At 37.7% G+C, this 26,212-nt stretch overlaps 1 protein-coding gene across 1 annotated transcript in view; it reads right to left on the minus strand.

Annotated features, from left to right (window-relative positions):
- The window catches only part of HERC1 (HECT and RLD domain containing E3 ubiquitin protein ligase family member 1), a 223,057-nt gene that overhangs the window by 139,393 nt on the left and 57,452 nt on the right, over positions 1 to 26,212 (minus strand). The window contains exons 5-15 of the mRNA XM_049783985.1: positions 24,474 to 24,668; positions 22,230 to 22,541; positions 19,204 to 19,300; positions 18,213 to 18,356; positions 16,610 to 16,737; positions 13,053 to 13,197; positions 12,774 to 12,945; positions 11,910 to 12,044; positions 11,531 to 11,696; positions 3,640 to 3,765; positions 2,161 to 2,382 (exon numbers count right to left, since the gene is read on the minus strand). Of these exons, the coding sequence (XP_049639942.1) occupies positions 2,161 to 2,382; positions 3,640 to 3,765; positions 11,531 to 11,696; positions 11,910 to 12,044; positions 12,774 to 12,945; positions 13,053 to 13,197; positions 16,610 to 16,737; positions 18,213 to 18,356; positions 19,204 to 19,300; positions 22,230 to 22,541; positions 24,474 to 24,668 (1,842 nt within the window). The remainder of the gene's footprint in view (positions 1 to 2,160; positions 2,383 to 3,639; positions 3,766 to 11,530; positions 11,697 to 11,909; positions 12,045 to 12,773; positions 12,946 to 13,052; positions 13,198 to 16,609; positions 16,738 to 18,212; positions 18,357 to 19,203; positions 19,301 to 22,229; positions 22,542 to 24,473; positions 24,669 to 26,212) is intronic.

Below are 26,212 nucleotides of genomic sequence, written 5' to 3' on the forward strand. Positions count from 1 at the left end.
GAATGTATGAGGGAAATGGAGAGCCTGTTTAGATTACAGGCGGGGGTTGGGTGGGTAGGAGGGAGACTTGGACATTGGTGATGGGAATGTTGCACTGGTGATGGGTGGTGTTCTTTACATGACTGAAACCCAAAAACAATCATGTATGTAATCAAGGTGTTTAAATAAAAAAATAAAAATAAAAAAAAAAATAAAATAAAAAAAAGAAGAAAAAAAATAACAGTTTCAAACCCACACCCAATTTTTTTTTTTTTTTGGGCCATATCAGATGATGCTCAGGGGTTACTCCTGGCTTTGCAGTCAGAAATCACTCCTGGCTGGGGGGCCATCTGGGACGCTAGGGATCAAACCCAGGTCCGTCCTGGGTCAGCCGTGTGCAAGGCAAACACCCTACTGCTGTATTGTCACTCTGGCCCTCAAATCCATTTTCAATTGAACAACACATCAAGTCTAAGTTTTAACTCCAAAAGAAAATAACTTTATAGATAAAACTGCTGTTCTAAGTCAACAACTAATATGAATAGAACAAAGCAAACTTGAGATTTGTGCAGAAGAAAAAGCATAACAAGATTTGACCCTGAAGAGGTATGGAAGATAACCTGAAGTCATATACAAACAATCCAGGGGCTGGAGAGATAGCATGGAGGTAAAGCATATGCCTTTCATGCCGAAGGTCAGTGATTCAAATCCCGGCATCCATATGGTCCCCTGAGCCTGCCAGGGGCAATTTCTGAGCATAGAGTCAGGAGGAACCCCTGAGCACTGCCAGGTGTGACCCAGAAATCAAAAAACAAACAAACAAAAAAATCCCAAACAATCCAAGCCAGGAGCGATTTCTTTTTTTCTTTTTCTTTCTTTTTGGATTTTTGGGCCACAACTGATGACACTCAGCGATTACTCTTGGTTCTGCACTCAGAAATTGCTCCTGGCTTGGGGAACACCATATGGGATGCGGGGGATCTAACCTCAGTCTGTCCTAGGTCAACTGCGTGCAAGGCAAATGCCCTACCCCATACTGCTGTGCCACCACTGCCAGGAGTGATTTCTGAGTGCATAACCAGAAGTAACCCCTGAGCGTCACCAGGTATGGCCCAAAAACCATAAATAAATAAATAAATAAATAAATAAATAAATAAATAAATAAATAAATAAATAAATAAATAAATAAATAAAGGAATTTAAAACTGATATTCTGGGGTCAGAGCGATGATGTCAGGGTAGGGCGTTTGCCTTGCACACTGCTGACCCAGGATGAACTGGTTCCATCCCCCAGTGTCCCATATGGTCCCAAGCCAGATGCGATTTCTGAGCACATAGCCAGGAATAACCCCCGAGCATCACCAAGTGTGGTCCCAAAATCCCCCCCTCAAAAAAATTGATATTTTAAGAAAAGCCACTGAAACTAGGAAGACTATAGGGGCCCACTGTCATCTTTTCTCTTTAGCAGTCTATTCTCGGCCACTGCCAATCTCATCACTTAATCCTTTCCTCATAATTCTTCTCTTGCAAATGATTGTTTTTAAGTATCAATTCTTCTATATGAATATCTGAACAAATGGTAAAATTCTAAAATAAGTCTTGGGAGTTCTTAATAAGAATATGCCCTCGGGTAATTTTCGGAAGACCTGAATCAGGGTCGCACACAAAATAATCCAGGCCAGGCTGAGGGTGAAACATGTGTAGTCTGGCAGTCTTTTACCTAGTATGGACCTCCTCCTGCCTGCCTGCCAGAACTACCGTTTTTATTGAGTACCACCCCTTGAGGGGAGTAAACCCACTCAGGTTTACAAGTAAGATAATCTGTTTGGGGGTAAACCTAAGTTGTAAACAAACATATAAAGAAACCAGGGATGATCTTTGTTTTAGGTAAAATAAGGTGTAACCTAACATGTAAACAGAAAAATAAGTTTATTAAAATGATGCACAACTCCACCTCTACAAAAAAAGAATATTAAAAAAGTGAAATCCAAGTCTTTGTTAATTTTTCACTACAAAAATAAAAGATTGGAGTATTTGCTTTGCAAGTGGCCGACTAGGACTCAGTCCCTGGCTTCCCATATGGTCCCCTGAGTCCACCAGGAGTAATTTCTGAGTGCAGAACCAGAGTAATCCCTGAACACTATAGGGTGTGCCCTCCACCCCAATAAAAGATCAACTTACTGTATAAAACCCTAAATTTCTTAAGAGAGTCTTCATCAGAATTTCAGCCAGATGTGTGTCTGGGTGGCAGCTCTGTGTGCCATAGGGTTGATCTGACATGTTTCCATAGCTGGCACACACTGAAGCAAGGTCAGCAGCATCAGAGGGTGAGCTGTAGCCAAGCAGGGAGGCTACATGAGTGTGATCCTGAAGACTTGTCAGAATGATATCAAGCTGCATTCTCTGAAGAAAATAAGTAGAAAGTCATTCATAAAGTGACTAAAAACAAGTCAAATGCATGACAAGTTTAAATGTCCTACAAAAATAGAAAGAAAAAAAAAACCTATACTAACAAAGCAAACTAATATACTTAGTATACTAATAAACAATTCAAATTTTATCCTATAAAATTTTTATGGAGTATATAATTAAAAGAAAAGCTATCCTGTTATTATTTGCAGTATCAACTTAACAGTATTTATTCCATTTTTTACCATAATGCCTAAAATGCTAGCCTTTAATAGTATTTTCTGCCTAATTATTTTAGCACTTTAAAAGAAAACAGGAGGATGTGCCAATAGATATATTATACTGTACATTCTTCTACAGAATTACCAACAACTATTTATCCTAAGGTTAACATCATTGAAAGTCTACACTAATGCAAATACTCAGGGAGGACAATCTGTAGATAAGGCAGAACCATATCATCAAATAGTTTTTCATATAGCCATCTTAAAAAAAAAACTTTACGGGGCCGGGTGGTGGTGCTAAAGGTAAGGTGCCTGCCTTGCCTGCGCTAGCCTTGGATGGACCGCGGTTTGATCCCCCGGTGTCCCATATGGTTCCCCAAGCCAGGAGCAACTTCTGAGCACATAGCCAGGAGTAACCCCTGAGCGTTACTGGGTGTGGCCCAAAAACCAAAAAAAAAAAAAAAAAAACTTTACTAATTTATAGTTTAGGTTACAATACTGTAACTATCTGTGATGCTAATTTATAAAATTATTGCACTCCAGCACCACCAAAGTGTCCAAGAGCCTCCACCACTGTTCCAATATCACCTCTAATCTGCTTCTTACTTCTTTCTTTCCCCTCCCACAATAATCAACAGTCTTTTTTTTCTTTTTATATAAGCAATTCTAAACAAGTTCCATGTATGAAACTAATAGTAGTACATACTCTTGATTTCAACTCAGCACACTAACTACAAATAAAAGAAAATGTCTCACATTTGGTAGTGTTAAGATTACAATGCTTAAATTAGTAACAATTTTAATAATTTAGTAAGATAGCATTGCTTCAACTCATCAGAAATCTGGGAAATCTCTATCACATTACATTAGATATCAAGATTGGCTAGATATACCAAATTAGGTATAGTTGATTAAATACATGACAACTTATTAGCTTTACTCTGTTTGTGAGTATGAATGAAGAGAGAGAGAAACAGAGAGAGATAGAAAAATTATTGGTTTATGCAGATATTGTACAAAAGCTCACCTGTCCTTTAGATAAGCTCTCCCATCTATCTGGTCCTTGTGGTAGAAGAGAATGAAGTAATTCCATTCGCTCTCGTAATGGAGGTAAGAGCATAGTTGCTCCCACTGACAGAGTTTCAATTACCACCTAATATCAAAAAAGAAACAAGAAGAATGGACTTACTGGACTGCTTCTTATATTTTCAGTGAACATGAAACACATAAAAAGTGTAGTCCCCAATTATACTTATTTTTTTTTATTTATTTATTTATTTATTTTTTCTCTTCCTTTCTTCTCTTTCGTTATGTGCTATGCCATGTTTCTTAATTCAAGACCATGGCGTGATTTTTGTTTGTCTGTTTTTGTTTTATTTTTTTTTCTACTTGTTTGTTTGTTTGTTTTGTCTGCTCTGTGTGGTGCTTATCGATATAGCTGGAGCCCTCACTGGATATTTGACACTTCTTTTGGTACTAGTGGAGTGTTTCACCTACTTTTTCTCCATCTCCCAGATTGATGATGAGAGCCTTTAGAAGGACTCCGCCCATTTTCGGGGTATTAGACTCTTACCCCAGTTTATTGCTTTTTTCTCCTTCAAACAAAACCACGCAACTTGAACTAGCTAGTCCTGACTCCAGATAGAGGGGGAAATAAGGGAGGCATCAGGACCAAACAGGTGCAAGACTACTAAGTAGTGGGTTAGATACAGAGGGGACCACATATTCTAGCCGCCCTGGGGTGAGGGAAAAGGAAAAGGGAGGTAGGATAGAAACGGAGGCGTAGGGATGACAATTTGGCGATGGGAATCCCCCCTGATTTTATGTAAATATGTACCTAAAATATTATTGTCAACAATATGTAAGCCACTATGATCAAAATAAAAATTTATATTAAAAAAAAAAAAGTAAATTCATTTATAGAATCAAAGAAGTCTATGGAAGGCAATGAAAAAAGAAAGAGCACAAATTTATCTTCAGATATCCTTCAAGGGACTACAATATATTTGCCACTTAAATATCTAATCACCACCCAATAAATATTTAGTACTGCTGGTAAGACTGCGCAATGTAAAAGTACTATGGATGCAGAAAAGAACAAGAAAGGCAAAAATTCTACTTTTATGAGTATACGGTCTAATGAAAAAGAGAAACCTGAACTTATAAGAAAGTGTAAGTAAAGAGTACAGGGGAAAACAGATCCTGATTTAAATCCCACCACCACATGGTGCCTGAGCACTGCCCAGATGGTCCTGGTGGTCTCTGGTATTGCAGGGTCTTGCTAGTATTGCATCTTCAGAACCAGATCCTTGTATTGAACTGCTGAGTGGTCTCCTAGGCTCCTGAGCACTTTCTGAGATCTCCCCTTTAGCCCCACAAAAAAAAAATGTGGACTACATCAGGAAAATAAAAGGAAATGAAAATTTGAGTGATTCATATTCACACAGCGATTCATAAACCTATGTGCTTACTGTATTCCTGAGGATTACAGATTTAGGTTAAAAATTTAAAAGGACCCAGGGAAATAACTCAAAGGCATGAAGTTCATGCTTTGCAAACATGAGGCCCTAAGTTGATAAACTCTAATATCAAAGAATTAGACATAGGCCTGGTAGTTATTGAGGCTGGTAGTTACTGAGCCCAAGAAGCCCTATTCCATCAGGCCTAAGCAAATACCCAAAGGCCCCATCACCAAGTTAATTACTGCCCTGAGTCCTCATGCTCTCATCACCACCAATGGGCTGGACCCTTATTAGATAAAAATTAGACAGAAAGATGATTAAATAAAATTTAAAATAAGCAAGGTCTGGTAGTGGTGATAACATAAAGAATAGCTGTACTGGGGCTGGAGAGATAGCACAGCAGTAGGGAGTTTGCTTGCATGCGGCTGACCTAGGAAGGACCTGGTTTGATTCCTGGCATACCATATGGTCCCCCAGCCTGCCAGGGGCGATTTCTGAGTGCAGAAACCAGGATGTGCAGAACCACTGAATGTGGCCCAAAAACCAATCAATCAATCAATCAATCAATCAAGTTAAAAAGAAAAAGAATAGTATACTATCTTAGTTCTCACAGGTTCTTGGATCTTAGTTAATGAATGACTTCATAGTGCTTTCTAGAATACTTGACATCTCAAAATTTTTTTTAATTACTTGACAGAAAATTTCAAATACTTAAGAATGATTAAGCTGCTTTCCTGCTTCCCTGTGTGAGGCAGCCAAGAAGACAACAGAGAACATAATCTCTTCAGGGTCCAGCACACAGTAAACTAGCTCTGCCCAGTAAGGGTGGAGCCAGAAGAGCGTGGCCACATGCATTTTCTAGCACATGAACCCCACTACAACACATAGTAAAAATCACACTACAAGCGTGGCAATGAGGAAACAATGCAGAACAACAGCATGCATAAAGAATGATGATGGCAGCTCTAATGACCCAAAAAGTACCAACCACCTGGTTAACCCCTCAGATAGGGAGTTTAGAGTAGAATATGGAGGATGTTCAGAGAATTCAAGGGAAGCATAGATGAAGCTGAACTGACCACAAAGATGGACATCAGAAAACTCCAAGCTGAAGTCACAGGATTGAAAGATGAGGTGAAGGCCTCAACGGAAAGCCACTTCAAACAGAATGGCAGTGGCTGAGAACAGAATCAGTGAGCTGGAGGATGAGATGCAGAACAACTCCATATAGAAGAGATTGGAAAGGAAATGTAAAGCAAATGATCAGAGAATGGAAAAAATCCTCCAAGAATGTGAACAGATGACTCAACAGAAACAACATAAGAATCATTGAGTCCCAGAGACCCAGGAAGAAAATCCCCAGGAAGAATCAACAGTCCAGGACATCATTATACAGAAACTCCCAGAGCTAAAGACTGCATGCAGTCAAATCCTGCATGCCCGAAGAATAGCAACTGAAAGAGACCCGAAGAAAAGCACCTCAAGACACATCCTAGTCACAATGATAAATGCTACATATAGGGATAGAATACTGAAAGAGGCAAGATCAAAAAGGGGAATTACATTCAAAGGAGCATCCTTAAGATTTACAGCATGTAAGCAGTCAACAAAAAGTAACTTTTCTGCACAACTTAAGAACCACTTAACCCGGAAAATGACCAACTAAAGGACCATATGGTCCCCCCAAGCCAAGGGCGATTTATGAGCGCTTAGCCAGGAGTAACCCCTGAGCATCAAACGGGTGTGGCCCGAAAAAACAAAACAAAACAAAAATAAACAAAAACCAACTCAATGAAATAAATTCCTCACCATGAATACTTCACCCAGCCAGACTTTCATTCAGGTTTGAAGAAAGAATACACTGCTTCACATATAAACAAGAGTTCAAATTTATAGACTTAAAACCAATATTAAAAGAACCAAAGGGTCTACTTTAAGACATGATAAACTCATCATATCAAACTTCTACAAAAAAAAAATGGTGCACAATCCCATGACAATTATCTCTGTCAATGTTAATGGACTAAATGCACTAGTTAAGAGATATAGAATAGCAAAATTGATCAGAAAATTGAATCCAATACTTAGCTACCTGCAAAAAACACATTTGAAAAGTCAGAGCAAACAGACTCAAAATCAAAGGTTGGAAGCCAATCCTTCAAGCAAACTATTCCCTTAAAAAGGTTGGGGTCTGGAGCTGGAGTGGTGGTGCAAGCAGTAGGTTGTTTGCCTTGATCAAGCTAACCTAACAGACCACAGTTCAATTCCCTGGTATCCCATATGGTTCCCCAACCCAGGACAATTTCTGAGCACATAGCTAGGAGTAACCCCTGAATGTCACTAATGTGGCCCAAAAACCAAAAAATAAAAAAGTTGGGGTGATCATGCTATTATTAGATGACACAGACTTCAGGATTAAATGGGTTACAAGAGACAGACGGTCAAAAAAAAAAAAAAGGAGGGGTAATTTCTTAAGAATCAAGGGAAGAAATCACACTCCTAAACATATATATGCACCCAATGAGGAACCAGCAAAATACGTAAAGCAACTGTCAATGGATTTGAAGAAAGTCATCAATAGCAACACAGTATTAATGGGAGGTTTTAACACTGCCCTGTCACTTTCTGATAGATATAATGGCTTTAAAGGAAAAAAAATGGAAGAGAGTGGCTTAGTATCTACCTATCTATAAATAAATATAGACAGATATATATGCATATGTATATATAGATAGATATACATATATACAGACATAGAGGACTTTCCATCCCCAAGATGTTTAATACACTTTCTTCTCCAATGCACATGGGGCATACTCCAAGATAGATCACATGCTGGGCCATAAAACAAGCCTCCATAGTCAAGAGAATAGAAATTGTATCAACTATCTTCTCTGACCATGATAAACTCAAAATAGAAGTGAGTTACAAACAGAAATGGAGAAACAACTTTAACATCTGGGAATCAAACATCTTACTGATGAACAACCAGTAGGTCAAAGACGAAATCAAAGAGGAAACCAAAAGATTTCTGGAAACAAATGAGAATGAAGAAAAGTGGTCAGTTACATACAAGAAAATTAACTCAGACCTCTCTTTAATGTGCAAAAGCCAAATTAAAAAGATTAAAGACCTTGATATCAGATCTGAAGCCATAAGATACATAAAAGAAAGACCAAGCAAGTGGAAGCAAACATTAACAAATGGGACTACATTAAATTAAGAAGCTTTGGGCCCGGAGAGATAGCACAGCGGCGTTTGCCTTGCAAGCAGCCGATCCAGGACCAAAGGTGGTTGGTTCAAATCCCGGTGTCCCATATGGTTCCCCGTGCCTGCCAGGAGCTATTTCTGAGCAGACAGCCAGGAGTAACCCCTGAGCACTGCCGGGTGTGGCCCAAAAACAAAAACAAAAACAAAAACAAAATTAAGAAGCTTCTCCATCTCAAAAGAAACGAAGATGAGACTATAAAGATGACTCATTGAGTGGGAGAAATTATTCATGCAATATCCATCATATAAGAAATTAATATAAAATGTATAAAGCACTGATAAATATTACTAAGAAAAAAGCACCCAAAACCATCAAAAAATGGGGAAAAGGCAGAAAAACCTATATTCAATGTAACACTATTCACAATAGCCAGAAACTGGAGATAATCCAAATGTCCAAGAACAAATAAGTGGCTAAAGAAATGGTGGTACATCTATACAAAAGAATGCTATTCAGCTGTTAGAAACATGAAGATATGAAATTTGTTTATATATGTATGGTCATGGAGAATATTATGCTGAGCAAAATAAGTCAGAAGGAGAGGGATAGATATAGAAGGTTCGAACTCATTTGTGGGATATTAAGAAAAAGACAGTATGGTAATAATATTCAGGCACAGTAAAGACGAGGGCCAGAGCTTGTGAGAAATAGCAGGGGAGTACAATTAGGGCAGAGAAGGAACCACTATAAGAAATGATCACTCTGGACAAGAATTAGGTATTGAAAGGAGATAAAGTGATATGCATGATACCCCTTCAGTAGCAATATTGCAAACTACAATGTCTAAAAGAAAAAAGGGGAGCCGGAGAGATAGCACAGTGGTAAGGTGTTTGCCTTGCATGCAGGACAGTGGTTTGAATCCCGGCATCCCATATGGTATCCCGAGCCTGAGTAACTCCTGAGCGCTGCCGGGTGTGACCCAAAAACCAAAAAAGGAAAAAAAAGAAAAAAGGGGAAAGAGAGAGAAGGAAAATGTCCACCACAGACATAGGCAGGGGAGAGGACATGGGAAAGAGAAAAAGGGAAAATGGGGACATTGGTGGTCAGAAATGTACACTGGTTAAGGGTGTCGAACACTGAATGAGTGAAACTCAATCATGAACAACTTTGTAACTGTGGGGGGAAAAAGAAAGAGACCACAGGGCCCGGAGAGATAGCACAGCGGCATTTGCCTTGCAAGCAGCGATCCAGGACCAAAGGTGGTTGGTTCAAATCCCGGTGTCCCATATGGTCCCCGTGCCTGCCAGGAGCTATTTCTGAGCAGATAGCCAGGAGTAACCCCTGAGCATCGCTGGGTGTGGCCCAAAAAAAAAAAAAGAGACCACAAAGCATACACACACAAAAAGATACTATTTAAGTATTTGATATAACATAAAGACTATAAATGTTCTTGGTATATATTCACTTTGACCTGACTTCTCAATCTAAACCATATTTTTATCATTGATAATTTTTTTTGTTTGTTTTGTTTTTGGGTCACACCCAAAACTCAGAGGTTACTCCTGTCTATGCACTCAGAAATCGCTTCTGGCTTGGGAGACATATGGGACATTGGAGATCGAACCAAGTTCCATCCTGGGTCAGCTGCTTGCTCGGCAAATGCTCTACTATTGCTCTGGCCCCTATCACTGATAACTTTTTAAAACATACTTAAAAAATGAAGATTGTTCTAGTTTTCTTTAAAAAAAAATGTGAAGAGATGAATGGAAATTTTCTCAAAAAGAAATACAGATTGTCAAAAGGCACATGAAAATATGTTCCATATCATTAATCATCAAGAGATACAAATCAAAATGACAATGAGATTTCATCTCACACCACAGAAACTGGTACACAACAAAAAGAACAAAAAGAACTGATGCTTCGGCAGGTACATCTAGAAACAGATCCTCATTAGTTGTTAGTGGGATTGTCGGCTGGTCCAGCTTTTTTTTTTGAAAACAATATGAACACTGTTCTTAACATACTAGAAATTGAACTTCCATTTGACCCAGCAACACCTCTCCTGGGAATATACCTGAAGGGCCCAAAACCACAATACAGAAAAAAACATCTGCACTCCTATGTTCATTGCAACACTATTCACAATAGCCAGAATATGGAAATCCAAGTTCCCAAGAACAATGACTGCATAAAAAATGACTGGTACATCTACACAAAGAGATGAATGAACAGATGACTGGTACATCTACAAAATGGAATACCATGCAGTTGATAGATAAACTAAAGTCATGAAACTTCTTATATATAGACATGTTTAGTATCATGCTAGGTGAGATGAGTGAGAGGACAGAAACAAAATAATTGCACTCATCTCTGAGATATAAAGATAGTATGAGAATGATATTCAAAGATAATAGAAATGATGGAGTGAAATGCAGTTAGGACAGAAAGAACCAACAGTTTCCAACAATCATTGGAAATGATCACTCTGGACAAGAACTAGTTGCTGAAAATAAATAAAGTGATATCAGAACAGTACTACAAAATCATGGTGCCCAGAAGAAAAAAAAAAAAGAGAGAGACTAGTGAGACTAGTGACAACATAAAAGGCAGACTGGGAATGAGACATGGGGGAAATGGGGAAAAGTGGGGGCTGAAAATAAATACTGGTCAAGAGATGGGGGATGTTAAAATATTATATGACTGAAACAACTATCAGAAACTTGGTAACTCTGACTCTGATTTAATTTTAAAAAGTACTGGGTCCTGGAGGCGAAGTGGTGGCACAAGTGGTAGGGTGTTTGCCTTGCACATGGCTACTGTAGGAAAGAACCCGGTTTGATTCCCAGCCATCCCTATGACCCCCCCCCCAACCGGGAGCGATTTCTGAGTGCATAGCCAGTAGTAACCCCTGAGTGTCACTGGCCCAAAAACCAAAAAAAAAAAAAAAAAAAAAGTACTGCATCCTATACTTACTATATTCATTTAGTAGAAGAGAGAAATATGTCTATCTACAGATAAATACAACACAATGTATATGATGAACATATAAGCAGAGAAAATTTGCCTGGAAGGACAAAGAGGATGAAAGATTCCAAAGACATTACAGCTTTGTTCTAAAGGATGTTACATTTATTTACACAAAGAAAACAGGAAAATATCTCACTGAAGCATTCTAATAATCAGATATGTAATATACAACCTCAAGGAAAGATGTGGCTTGAATTGTTTTCTATTCTTACCTCCTGGATTTCATCAGGGACAGTTGAGTCCATCAGTCTGAAGAGCAAATTTCTAAGTGGACCTGCTTGTCTCCCAAGAATGCTGGTAGCTACTCCTCCAGCAAGTGCAAGAGCAAGATGATTTGAAAGCAGCTTCAGGCACAGCTTGAGGAAACTGTGGTGTTCCCTGAAACCAAATAAAAATGTCTGTATTTTTGGAGCATAAATTGTGAAATTTTGGAAAATGTTTCTAAAGTTTGTCATCAATAAGGACCTAAGTTTAACTCTTTAGATTATTAAGAAATGTTATTTAACAGCAGCGAGGGTGGGGGGGAATAGAACTAAAAAAAGAGTCAAAAGTCAAAGTAATCAATAGTATGCACACAAACATAAAATGTACCTTGATGAAGGGAAAGGGAGTGGAGGAACCTCACTGTTTATTTTATCACAGTATCTCTCAAGAAAAGAACGGAGGTGTGAGAAGGTACTCTCTTCAAGATCTACACAATAAGGTCGGTGCCATGCAACAACTTGTCTGGAAGAAAGCATAAAAAAATATTGACCCATAATCAAACTCAAAAGCTTAAAAATTACTAAGGCTAAAAGATTTCAACAAGATATAAACAAGATTCTTGATTCTAGCAAGTCCAGAAGACCAAAGAGACAGATTCTGAGCTTCAGCATATGGACTCAGCAAGTCCTCTGACCTATTTTCTTAGCCCAAAATGTAAGAATATTGCTTTTTTTGTTTTTGTTTTTGTTTTGAAAAACATCCTGTGGGGATAAAGAGTTGTGCCCACCTATGTTGCTCCCACTCAGGGGACCAGGTGGTGCTGAGAACTGAACCTGGGCCATCTATATGCAAAGCATGAATCAGCCCTTAGAATTATCTCTCCACTTTCATGCAGAAGGTCATCGGTTTGAATCCCGGCGTCCCATATGGTCCCCCGTGCCTGCCAGGAGCAATTTCTGAGCATGGAGCCAGGAGTAATCCCTGAGCACTGCCGGGTGTGACCCAAAAAACCAAAAAAAAAAAAAAAAAAAGAATTATCTCTCCAGCTCCACACTATCAGAAATTGTTTTGCAGGTTGTGGGGAAGCCATACCAAGCTCTGCAATCAGGAATTACACCTGACGGTGCTCAGAAGACCATACAGGATGCCGAAGATCAAACTCGGTTGGCCACATGCAAGGCAAGTATCCTAACTTTCTGTACTATCATTCTGATCCACACTGTCAAATTTTCAAAACACAAGCTTTCTTACCTGTCTCTAGGAAGAGCAGTCCATGCAAGACTATGGGATGTTCCAGCTGAGATCTGCTGAATAGCTATACCATCCAAACCACTAACTTTTTTTGGTTTAGTAATGGGACCAGTGGAATTTCCTTGGCCACACTGCCCCATGGAGTTATTACCCCATGCATATACTTCATTATCTTAAAAAAAAACAAAACATGGAAAACAAAAGTCAATTTAAAATGTAATCTACTTACGGAAAGTAACAGTTTAATACTATTCTTTGCAAAAAAAAAAATAACCTTACCATGTGAAAGAGCCAAACAATGACTATCTCCAATAGAAATATCAACTATTCTTGTGGCAGCCAGTTCTTCAATAAGCTTGGGTCTCAAAGCAGTCGCTTCTGAAGAGCCACAACCTAAACAAGCTCCACAGCCCCAAGCATAGACCTAAAATCAAACAGAAATATATCACATACAATATCCTGATATTTCAGTTTGAAGTTAGTTTTTTAGGAATAAATAATATCTATTGAGCAAAAGAGTAATGAATTTTTGTGGTTAAAATATTATTTTATGGGCCCGGAGAGATAGCACAGCGGTGTTTGCCTTGCAAGCAGCCGATCCAGGACCAAAGGTGGTTGGTTCAAATCCCGGTGTCCCATATGGTCCCCTGTGCCTGCCAGGAGCTATTTCTGAGCAGACAGCCAGGAGTAACCCCTGAGCACCACTGGGTGTGGCCCAAAAACCAAAAACAAAAAACAAAACAAAACAAAAAAAAAATATATATATATATATATATTTTATTATTTAAGATTTTCACATTTTCCCTCTAAGGAGGTCCATGTTCTCTCTTTTACCTCAATTTCTATCAATTTCTATTTATTAGCTTCACTAAATAATAAAATTACTTTTCCATTTATGGGCTATATCTGACTGCTCTCAGGGCTTATTCCTGGCTCTGTGCTCAGGAACCATACTTGGTAGGCTTAGGGTAACATATAAAATGACAGAGATTGAAGCTGGGTCAGTCACATACAAGGATGTGCCCTACCCACTATACTATCACTCGCCCTTCCCATAAAAATCTTTTAGAAGACATTCATACAAACTAATTTTGCTATTTTTATTTAATCCTTTTTTGGTTTTGGGGGAACATATATAACATTTATTCAGGTATTACCTCTGGCTCTATGCTTGATATATGTTGTTGGGGATTGAACAGAGTTGGTCACAGGCAAATCAAATACCTTTTCCCTTTTACTATTTCTCTGACTCAATTTTGATATATATATATATATATATATATATATATATATATATATATATATATATATATATATATATATATTTTGGCAGTGCTCAGGGGACCATATGGGATGCCGAGATTCGAACCACCATCCTTCTGCATTGCAAGGCAAACACCTTACCTCCATGCTATCTCTCCAGCCCCTCAATTTTGCTATTTTAAAGGTTCATTATAGAGACAAACATACTGTTACATTGAAAAGAAAAAATAATTATCCATGTAAAAAAATAAAAATATTTTTCTGAAAAAAAATTTTTTTTTGTTTTTTTGGGCCACACCTGTTTGATGCTCAGGGGTTACTCCTGGCTAAGTGCTCAGAAATTGCCCTTGGCTTGGGGGGACCATATGGGACGCCGGGGGATTGAACTTTGGTCCTTCCTTGGCTAAGGCTTGCAAGGCAGACACCTTACCTCTAGTGCTACCTCACCAGCCCCTCTGAAAATTTCTTATAAAATTCAAATTGTCTTACATTATGTAATATTTACTCAAATCTTATTTTGGAACGCTAATAGTATTTTGAAACTTTTCCTTTACAAAGTTTTTGCTGGACAAGTCTCAACAAATATTTCTTAGCTTAATAGACCAAATTGTGATCATAATAAACAAAAAATTAATAAATTACTTAAAATAATTATTTAAATAAATAAATTATTTAATCTATTAAAATTGCTATTTCACTCTTCATTTTTTCTTTTTCCTTTCGATTTTTGGGCCACACCTGTTGATGCTCAGGGGTTACTCCTGGCTATGCGCTCAGAAATCGCTCCAGGCTTGGGGGGACCATATGGAATGCCGGGGGATCGAACTGCGGTCCGTCCTAGGCTAGCGCTTGCGAGGCAGATGCCTTACCTCTAGCATCACTGCTCCAGCTCCGCTATTCCACTCTTCTAATAATTTTAATTATCATTCATAAAGAGGACACACGTGGCAAGCTTCTTACCACAGCCCAGTCCTCCTGGCCTTCATTCTACTGTCTTTGGGTACTTTTCTCAGACTATGTTTTATTATGTCCCATAAACAAAGTATGATCATTAAGTCTCCCCTTCTCTCTTTGACTCCTTTTACTCACTCAACATAATACTCTCCATGTCTATGCATGTATAAGCAAATTTCATGACCTCATGGTGGGAAGCCTGCCACAAAGCAAAGGGAGGGTTGCAGTTAGGAAGAGAGGGACCACTATGATGATAGTTGGAAATGATCACTTTGGGAGAAAAACTGAATGCCGAAAGAAGGTAAAGTGATAAGCATGATACCCTTTCAGTAACAGTATTGAAAACCATGCCTAAAAAAGAAAAAAGGGAAAAATGACAGAGAGAAGAGAGAAGTATCTGCCACAGAGGAAGAAGATTGGAGATAGGCAAGGAGTCTGGGAACATTGATGACAGGAAATGCACGTTGGTAAAAGGACAGTGTGAGAACATCACATAGCTGAAACTCAACTATGAACAATTTTGTAGCTGTGTATTTCACGGTGATTTAATGAGATAAATAAAAAGAATTTGCAAAAGAAGGCCCTTGTGAAACAATACTCAAAATAGTTCTCTGGTGTTAGGGATGTAAATGAGCCCCTGAATCCATGGTATTCAAAACATCTTTTCTTACTAATTAAAAGGCCAAAACACTGATTTAAGGTCCTAAATTGGAAGACCTAATATTGTCAATTTGGCAATTTGAAATCACAACAATCAGCAAACTGGATACTATCTTTTTCCTGCAGTGAGTTTTGGTAATAGCATATATATTCTAATCCTTATGTTAGCTTGGATTTAAAAAAATGTATTTTGAGATTATTTCAGGAAAGATTTCTAAGTAATTCTTTTTTTTTAAATGACATCAATTTCTTAACTACAGAATGCAACAAAATATAAAATGTTCATTTTATGAGGGATTAGAAAAATAACAAAAAAAGCTGAAAAATTACAAAGTCAAAGTTATTACAGAAAATTTCCTAAATTATTTATAAAGTACAAATACTACTTAACATTCATTAAGAATCTAGGCAGAAGAAATTTGTTCTTGTGCTATCCTTCCAGATGAGCAGCAAAATGTAGAAATACTTCACTTGCATTGAGGTACCATTTTGTGTGAAAAAAATAAAAACATATTTTCCAATTCATACTTAATACAATGAGGAGTTAAAACTGAGATAGACTGAGTAAAAAACACACTCAATACACTCAGGGGTACCATGCAGAGGGCTCACATGCAAGGCATGTAAACTGCCATAGAGTCAAATCTCTGACCAAATTTTTGCACATTTTCAAAATAGGGTCTTTCCCTAGGGTCCAGATCCTATGCCCTGCTAAACTCAGATTAAGAGCCTGACATGAAACTTCAGTGCCAGGCACTGTGATGCAACGTTATGTTTTCCTGCAATCAGTAGGACACAGGCAGATGCTCAGAGCCAGACAGTGCGAGGGACAAAACTCAGACCTTGAGAATGCCAAATGTGTATACCACCCATTAAGCTACATCCTGACAACCATTATTGCTTTTATGTTACAGTCCTCTGCAGTTCCCTCAGTTTTTATCCTTATCCCTAGGACCTACCTGCCCTGTTGATGTCAAAGCAAGTGAAGATTGGCTCCCAGCACAAACTTTGCGAATAAACATTCCTTGTAAAGCTTCAATAACTTTAGGTTTATAAACTCTGTTGGTATCTCCGTGGCCAAGTTTGCCTATAAAAACATTCAAGTTAAACAAACTAGTTATTTTAATATATCTCTATGCCTAATTATTCAAGTTGATAATCACTAATCTTCCCAGAACTACTCTGAGGCAGGTGTTTTGTTATAAGAAAGTAACAAGTAAGAGTCACCTTGTACATCTCATTTTCAAGCAAATTATAACCAGTTTAAAAAACATTGAAAATAATTTCTTCCCTCTGTAATGGCCATATTTCAAAATAAAATTATATATAAAAATTATAATATATAATATATAATAAAATTATAAATAATATATAACTCCTACACAAGTGGAGTGTGTGCATATATTTTTCATTTTTAAGATAAGTCTCTAATTTATTATATAAAAAATTTAGCAAATCATTGCAAAAAAACAAAATGGGCAAGAATATATAAATTTATCCTCACTAAAGATACATTAAAAACAATTAAGAGGGGCCGGGCGGTGGCGCTAAAGGTAAGGTGCGCCTGCCTTGCCTGCGCTAGCCTTGAACGGACCACGGTTCGATCCCCCCGGTGTCCCATATGGTCCCCCAAGCCAGGAGCAACTTCTGAGCGCATAGCCAGGAGTAACCCCTGAGCGTTACCGAGTGTGGCCCAAAAAACAAAAAAAAAAAAAAAAAAAAAAACAATTAAGTGATAAGATTTTTACTACTTAAATTATTTTTGATATGATCTAATGTTAATACCAGTGTTGTTGAGAAATAAGGGAAGCAAGCAATCTTCAGAGTTCAGAGAGCGACTGAGAGGAGAAATTTAATTCAAACAAAATGTATTATTTCCAATGCTGAATGAGATATAAATTATCCAGATACCCAACAAAAAACTATTTTTGTAAGTTTTGCTGTAATAACATGAATGACGTTCATAAATTATTTTCAGATAAAGATGATAAAATATGTATTTATGGGTTTTTTGGTGTTTTTTTTGGGGGGGGGGTCCACACCTGGTGGCACTCAGGGGTTACTTAGGGTTTCTGAGCTTTGCACTCAGAAATCCATCCTGGCTGGCTTGAGGGACCATATGGGGTGCTAGTATTCGAAGCACTGTCCATCCTGGGTTGGCTGCGTGCAAGATAAATGTCCTACTGCTGTGCTATCTCTCCAGCCCCGCTATATTGTTTTTTTTAATACATCTACATAAAAATACATAAACATATTTATATACATGTACTGCTTTTATATATATATACCTACAAGTATTTTAACAATTATAATAATAACATATGGAACAGAAAAACTGTTCCTTTTTCTTCTTTGGGCTTTTGGGCCACACATAGCAGTATTCAGGGGACCATAGGCAATATCAGCCATTAAACTAGGCTTGGCTACTTACAAGGCCACATCTGTAACTCCAATCCTCATTTTAACACTTTTAATTTCTGATCATCTATACTAGGATTTTCTGTAATTCGAAAATATAATTTTTTAAAAAAGGCCAAAGTTTCCAAAGATGTTTTTACATACCATTATCTCCTCCTCCAAAAGACCACACAGTTCTTCCATCTTTAGATAAAGCAATAGTGTGTGAACTGCCACAGGAGACCTCTCCTACATTGCTAATGTCTTTTACTAAAGTTGGAATGTTTCGACTATTACTGTCACCATGACCTTGAATAAAACACAAAATAACAATGTTTTTTAATCTTTCTTTAGACTATTACTTCATAAATAGAATATACTTAAAAGTTGATATTAAGATTAAGGTATTTCACGAGAGCCATTAATATGGAAGACAGCAATGTCTAATATTTTCCTCAACCAGTCATCTAGGCTATTCCTAGATAAGATATCCAGCCCTTCCACAAACAATTCAACCATTTTGGTTTGCCATTCTCACAATATTCACTCAATACTGTCTGGCATTCTCATATCAACTTGTTTCCCAATTTACTACCTTATATACTTCAAGACCACATGGGCATCATTCCTTCCCTGAAATCTTGCATTGCTTGCTTAGAGAAGACCTTTGGTATATACTGGCTAAATTTACATCTTAAATGACAGCAAGAGAATCTAACTAATATCTCCATAAAATGATCTTCCTCTGATAAAGCTGATTAAACTTTCTCTGATAAAACTGTCTGTTACATTCCTAGTGCTTCTCAGTAATCATTGTCATTTCTTTTTTTTTTTTTTTTTTTTTTTTTTTGGTTTTTGGGCCACACCCAGCGGTGCTCAACCGGCTGTCTGCTCAGAAATAGCTCCTGGCAGGCAGGGACACTGGGATTCGAACCAACCACCTTTGGTCCTGGATCAGCTGCTTGCAAGGCAAACGCCGCTGTGCTATCTCTCCGGGCCCATCATTGTCATTTCTATAAGAATAACTTCAACTTTGTTTTGTTAGGAAGTGCTTAGGGAATCATATGGGCTGTCAGCTGCATGCAAAGCAAAAGCCCTTTCTGCAGTACTATCACTCCAACCCCAAGAATGACTTCAATTTTTTAAGAAAACTTACCCAATCTGCCAAAGTCTCCTTCTCCCCATGTGTATAATTCACCATCCTCTGTGACAGCAGCACTATGTCTGTATCCAGCTGACACACAAACAACTACCTACATTGCATAGAAAATGGATTTGTTAAACACCAACTACAATATGTAACACCTGACACTTGATACAGATAATACAGACTCTAATACTTATAATTGAATTAGGAATTGTCAACTATAGTTGTTGAGTTTGTGCCCAGAGTAAGAGTATTTGGTCAATGGGTAAAAATTATGTGAAATATAATTTATAATCTGCTTCACAAGTCAGAGAACATTACTTTCTTCACTCACATAGCTTTAAGTCTACAGGTGTCCTATGTAGAAGAGCCTAAACATTTCTAAGAAGACTATACTCATCAAGTCTTTAGTCAGTATAGGAGAGGGTTAAACATAAATGGAACAAAAAATTTATTAAATATATGAATATAAATTCTCTTATCAAAAATATTACATAATTGAGATAATGCTCAAAAAATAATACTAAATATCTAAGCAATAAACGTAAGCTTATTAAACTCCTAATATTTCTTTTTTTTTTTTTTATTTTTGGGCCACACTCAGTGACATTCAAGAGTTACTCCTAGCTATGAGCTCAGAAATAGCTCCTGGCTTGGGGGACCATATGGGACACCAGGGGATTGAACCGAGGTCCATCCTAGGTCAGCCGTGGGCAAGGCAAACGCCCTACCGCTGCGCCATTGCTCCTGCCCCTCCTAATATATCTTTAACCTCTAAGTATATCATTATTATATGAGAAATAAGGATATATTGGAACACAATTTGAAGATCATGCATACCTGATCAAAATCAATAACTGAAAAAACACACAAAAAATATGAGCTAGTAACTTTTTCTTCTTTTTTTTTTTTTTTTTGGTTTTTGGGCCACACCCAGTGACACTCAGGGGTTACTCCTGGCTATGCGCTCAGAAGTCGCTCTTGGCTTGGAGGACCATATGGGACGCTGGGGGATCGAACCGTGGTCCGTCCAAGGCTAGCGCAGGCAAGGCAGGCACCTTACCTCTAGCGCCACTGCCCGTCCCCTGAGCTAGTAACTTTTTAATACACAAAATATACTTAATTTAACTTAAAATGTTAAATATAAATATTTATATACTTATATAAATATATTTATGCTTATATAAATATATTTATATACTTATATAAATATATATAACTTAAAAAAAATTTTTTTGTGGTTTTTGGGTCACACCCGGCAGTGCTTAGGGGTTATTCCTGGCTCCAAGCTCAGAAATTGCTCCTGGCAGATACGGGGGACCATATGGGACGCCGGGATTTGAACTGATGACCTCCTGCATGAAAGGCAAACGCCTTACCTCCATGCTATCTCTCTGGCCCCAACTTAAAATTTTTAAATTTAGATTCAATTAAAAATATTAAGCATCAGGGGTCACTTGTTCTTCAAGCCCTATTCTCTTTTGAATAGAACATACTTCACTTGCTTGTCAGTTTTCTTAGTTGCCTGTTTCTACTTTGGAGAAGCTTATGTTCTCTTTTGAACACACACTTCTTGCTATACACACACACACACACACACACACACACACACACACAGTTTTGAGCCAGGAAGATATTACAGGGGTTATGATACTTGACTTGCATGTGGCCAAAACTGGTTTCTTTCCTCGAACTACACAGGGTCCCTTCAATGATCCCTGAACACAGAATCAGAAATAAGGCCCAAGCACTGCTAGGTATTATCCAAAACTTAAAATCAAAATCAAGAAATTTGTATCTGTTAAATATTTTTAATTCGCAATGCTTCCATTTTAAATGAAACATGAAAAGGAACAGAAATAGGGGCCAGAGAGATAATATATCACGTAGAGCATTTGCCTTGCATGTGGCAGACCCAGGTTTGATTCCTGGCATCCCATATGGTCTCTTAAACCCCAGTAGTAGAGATTCCCTGAGTGCAGAGCCAGGAATAAGCCCAGAGCACTGTCAAGCATGGCCCCAAAACTGAAATAAATAAATAAATATGTAAATAATAAAAGAAACAGAAATAATGGAAATTTTAATTCAGAATAAAAAAAAACAAAGGTGACAAAAAGTTTAGAAAAAACAACATTAAACTGTATTTGTCTCAAATTTCTTAGAGCCCCATCTTTATATTTTAGTATATCCTGAGGTTCTAAAGCTCAGTGTTTCAAGGTTCATTGCTTTGAAGTCACTGACCATTAAATTACTGAAGTTGTAATAAAGTCTAACTCATTTGATGGTCAACCCTATTGGATAACTTGCAATGAAAGAATGTTGTCCAATTTGCAATTCTTACATAACATTAAAATATATTCAATTTAAGATTAAAATATTTATATTTAAAATCAATTTTTAAAATGCATGATTACAATGAAAATTCATCTGATTACTTATAAATTTTAAGTTTAGAATGTAACTTCACTTACAAAAAAGGAAAATAGAAATAAAAAGGATTGAGGTCTACTTCTAGTGATGCTGATTGTTATTTGTGATCAAGAGCAAGACAAGTTAACTAGCTTCTCTAAAAATATTTAGATTACTATTAAAATTTCATTTCCAGACCCCTCTGACCTCAATAGCTAATATCTGACCTCATCAAGTTAGTTTCCATCACATTACTCAAATTTTCTATTAAATTATTCATGTGTTTATTATCTCACAGATAAATAAATAAAGATCCATAAGCAAGGATCCTCTATGTTTTGTTCTCTACTTTCAGTAATGCTAAAATTCAGCCTGGCTTTTTGAAAGTTGCTAAATAAATACTTGTTGAAAGATGGTAATGTTTCATTATCTGTGAAAATAGGATAGTAACTCCTTTAACAAGGTTGCTATAAGAATCAAAATTAAATGATATAAAATTCTTTTGTAAATAATGAATTTTTAAAGCAGATGGAAGGAAGACATTAGAAGAAAACAATAATGAAAAGCTATTGAATTATAGCACCAGTGCTTCTAGTTATTTTCAAATCCAAAAAGAGAGCACATACCTTTCCCTGAAGAGGACCTTGAATAAGCTTGGGATATTTCTGTGTTGAACTATTTCCATGTCCCAGTTTCCCATAATCACCATCTCCCCAACTGAAGACTTCTCCTTCTGTTGTAAAAGCTAAAGTATGACCATCCGATCCTTTAGAAGATGAAACCTTTTTAATGGACCTATGAGGCTCAAATGTTAATTTTTTCAAAGTAGATTGATTATTAGAATCTCCAAGGCCCAGTCTACCATAGCTGCCTTTACCGCAAGCTCTCACAGAGCCATCTGTAGAAATGACAAAAGTGCAGTATTGTCCAGCTTCAATCTGTAAGCAAACAAAACGACAAATATGAAATGCTTCTGTGGGAATCAAAGTATAATAATGCTGGTTTTATCAGAGACTCAAAAAGTCTTTTGAAGCAAAACATAGGATGTTTATAGGAGTATAAATTCTCTAGTGTCCATTATAGTAATAATAAGCATATCGATACCTTTTAAATTCATTTGAAAAAGTTGCTATAATAAAAATCACAATCAAATACAAAGTTCTAGTTGGGCTATTAGATAAACATGAAAGAGATCATGAAACCAATATGCTAATCCAATGAAAGGACAATTTCATTCTTAGTCTCATTTACTATTTGTGTTTAATATGAAGGTAAGTTTGTGACCATAATTCATTTTTAAAAATCCAGACACCAATTTAATATTTTGAAACAAAAATACTTCGCAGACCAGAGGCTGACACCTTGGCCTCTAGGCGGGTGGTAGTGAGCAGGGCTAGGACCAATCTGGTGGGATTGATGCACAGGTGTGAACAGACAGGCACCCCTGGACCTTTCTGCAGCCCTTATATTAGCCTGTAGTATTTTTCTTATATGATCAGGCCTCAATGCTGGCGGCAGCACCTGTTGGGCCCAAGAGGATTCTGACAATGTGTCTGTCCTAGTGAGATGGGGGGCTGGGTGGTTGGGAGTGGGGCTGCCAGGGAGGGTGGTATGGATGACAGCCTAGAGGGGAGGGCATCTGCCATTGCATCTGCGAACCTGTATTGATGATTCCAGACCACTGCACAATCTGAGTTCTTGGGAACCAGGTGAAGGCAAAAAAACAAAATAAACAAAACAAAACAAACACTTTTAGAGAATGGAGGACTAAAATACTTTTTTTTCCAGTATTAACAACCAATACACTGTATTAAGAAACAATACAGATAAGAAATACACGAGCAGGGCCGGCGAGGTAGCGCTAGAGGTAAGGTGTCTGCCTTGCAAGCGCTAGCCAAGGAAGGACCGCGGTTTGATCCCCCAGCGTCCCATATGGTCCCCCCAAGCCAGGGGCAATTTCTGAGCGCTTAGCCAGGAGTAACCTCTGAGCATCAAATGGGTGTGGTCCAAAAACAAAACAAAAAATACATGAGCAAGAGTTTCCAGTCACTTTTAAAAACTCTTTTCAGGGGCCAGAGCAATGGTGCAGTGATAGGGCATTTGCCTTGCACGTGGCTGACAGAAGACAGACCTGGGTTCAATACCCTAGTGTCTTATATGGTCCCCCAAGCCAGGAGTGATTTCTGAGCGATTGGCCGGGAGTAACACCTGAACAACACTGGGTGTGGTCCAAAATAAAAATAGGCTACTACTAGCCTGCTTATAATCATCTCAGTTTGGCTCTCTGGCACCATACAGGGTCTCCCAAGCACTGCCAGCGGTGATCCCTGAGCAAAAAGCCAGGAGCAGACCCTAGATACTACTGAACTAACCCCCAAAATAGCCAAGATCTGGAAGCAACCCAAGAGCCTAAGAAGAGAGGAGGAAAAGTATGTTATATATATGTGCACATGAAATACCACTCTAAGAAAATATGAAATACTGTAACATTACAACTAGGATAAACTGGACAGTAACATACTAAGAAAAGTGAGTTGAATAGAGGAAGACAATACTAAATGATCCCATGCACATGTAGATATAAAGATATAGAGAAATACAGGAAGGGAATAAACAATGGCCAATTATAGAAGAAAGACCCTGAGGGTCTGGGTTTATCAAAACAAGTGAGGGGATGTTGCAAAGAGCAGAAAAGGGGGACGGACCTAAGGACAATAGTGACAGATTCTGGTACTCTTGTGGTAGGTGTGGTATATTCCTGAAACATTAATTTAACACTATTGTGAATTATACCACCTACATTTTTTAACACAATATTATTTAGAGCAAGACCTGTCATTGAACAACTCATAAAGAGAAAAAGAACTCACCGTCTGAGCGTCAGAGAAACTAGGAGCCAATTTGGGCTGTAATATCTTCTCTTGTGTGCCTTCCACCAGCTGATGACTGCTGTTGCTCCCCCAAACATAGACCTCACAGGTCTCTGAGACAAGGGGAGCATCACCAGTCTGAATGCTCTCAGGGCTAGCACATGTTCTTGAGTAATCAGAAGCCATTCTGCAAACCTATTAGGATCAAACACATATAACTGTCCATGACATCCTTAGTCTACATAGGTATATATATGTGTGTGTTTGTGTGTGTGTGTATGTATGTATGTATGTATGTAATCTAAATTTGATAGACTATTTACTTCTTTTTTATCAATATTTTTAAACACCTTGATTACAAATATGATTGTAGTTGGGTTTCAGTCATGTAGAGTATACCCCCCTTCATCAGCGTAACATTCCCACCACCAATGTACCAAATCTCTCTCCTCCCCACTATTTACTTCTGCAAAATTAACCCCTAAAAGATACAAATAAAAGTGGCAAAATTGGGGGAGGGGCACACAACCAAAATTTTCTTAATTTTATGATTGTAAAAGTACAGAAAAAGTGAGCCTACACAAAGCATCACTGATTTTTTATTTACATGCCATTTAAAATAACCACAATTGGTACATAAAATACAATACAAAATGCTTTGAAAAGTTTTCGACAAGTCTACTTACTCTTTATCTTTGAAGAGGTAACATTCCATCTAATGTAAAAACTACAATTCACTTAACCACATTTCTTTAAGAGGACATTTAGATTCTTCCTACTTGTTATATATGTCGGGATGATGGGCACAAATGGGCCTGATGGCTACTACTCTCTAAGAGCTCAGATGCCACTCCCAGCAATAATTAGGTAACCATGTGGTACCAGTGATAGAAGATGGGGACCCTGATTGCACTCCAGTCCTTTGAGTCATCATAAGGCACATCATAAGACATTTTCAAGAATATAGTGGCTATTATATTATTACTTCTCTAGTAAAAAAAGAACCTCAAAAGTGGACAAATATCCTTCAAAATGATGATAATATTATGATTTAAAGAACAGTGTTCCCATAAATTTTGTCACTGGTAAATACAAAAGACTGTCCCTTCAAATAGTAGAAATTCCCATCAATTCCATACCCATACATACACACACAGTCATAAAAATCCTGTCTAATTTGCATTTATTGTGGATATAATGTGGAAAATGACCCCTTTCTTAATAGTCTGGGTGGTGAATACCCAGGAGTGCTGGGGAAAAGAGAACAGGTGTCAGAGATGGAATGTATGGCCTCACACATATTAGATAGTGTTCTTTACCACTATGCACTATTTCCCCAGCACTAAATACTGCTTTTTAAAAATCCAAGCTTCTCATGTCATTCAATAGCCCCAAGCACAGGATTTAAGAAAGCCATTCCAGCAGCCAAAACCAAGAAACAGCTCTATATGAAAATACCCTCCAAATGTATCCATACCAATAACAGGCATTATATTTCAATTTTTTGGACATAAAAAATTAAGTAAAGAGAAAAGCTATTTTAACTTCATATACCCTATAAGCACAACTAAAGATTTCCAACTATTTGTATACCACACTATCTTTTGCCTATTTATTAGGACTTAAAGCATGTGTTAGTTTTTTTTTTTCTTTTGCTAATCCTACCACCTCAGGTACCCTCCCACCCCAAGTTTGCTGCTCTGCCTCCTTGGTAGACACAAACAAGTTTATTTCATATT

Source organism: Suncus etruscus, chromosome 1 (genome assembly GCF_024139225.1).
Source record: "Suncus etruscus isolate mSunEtr1 chromosome 1, mSunEtr1.pri.cur, whole genome shotgun sequence".
Taxonomy (NCBI): Eukaryota; Metazoa; Chordata; class Mammalia; order Eulipotyphla; family Soricidae; genus Suncus; species Suncus etruscus.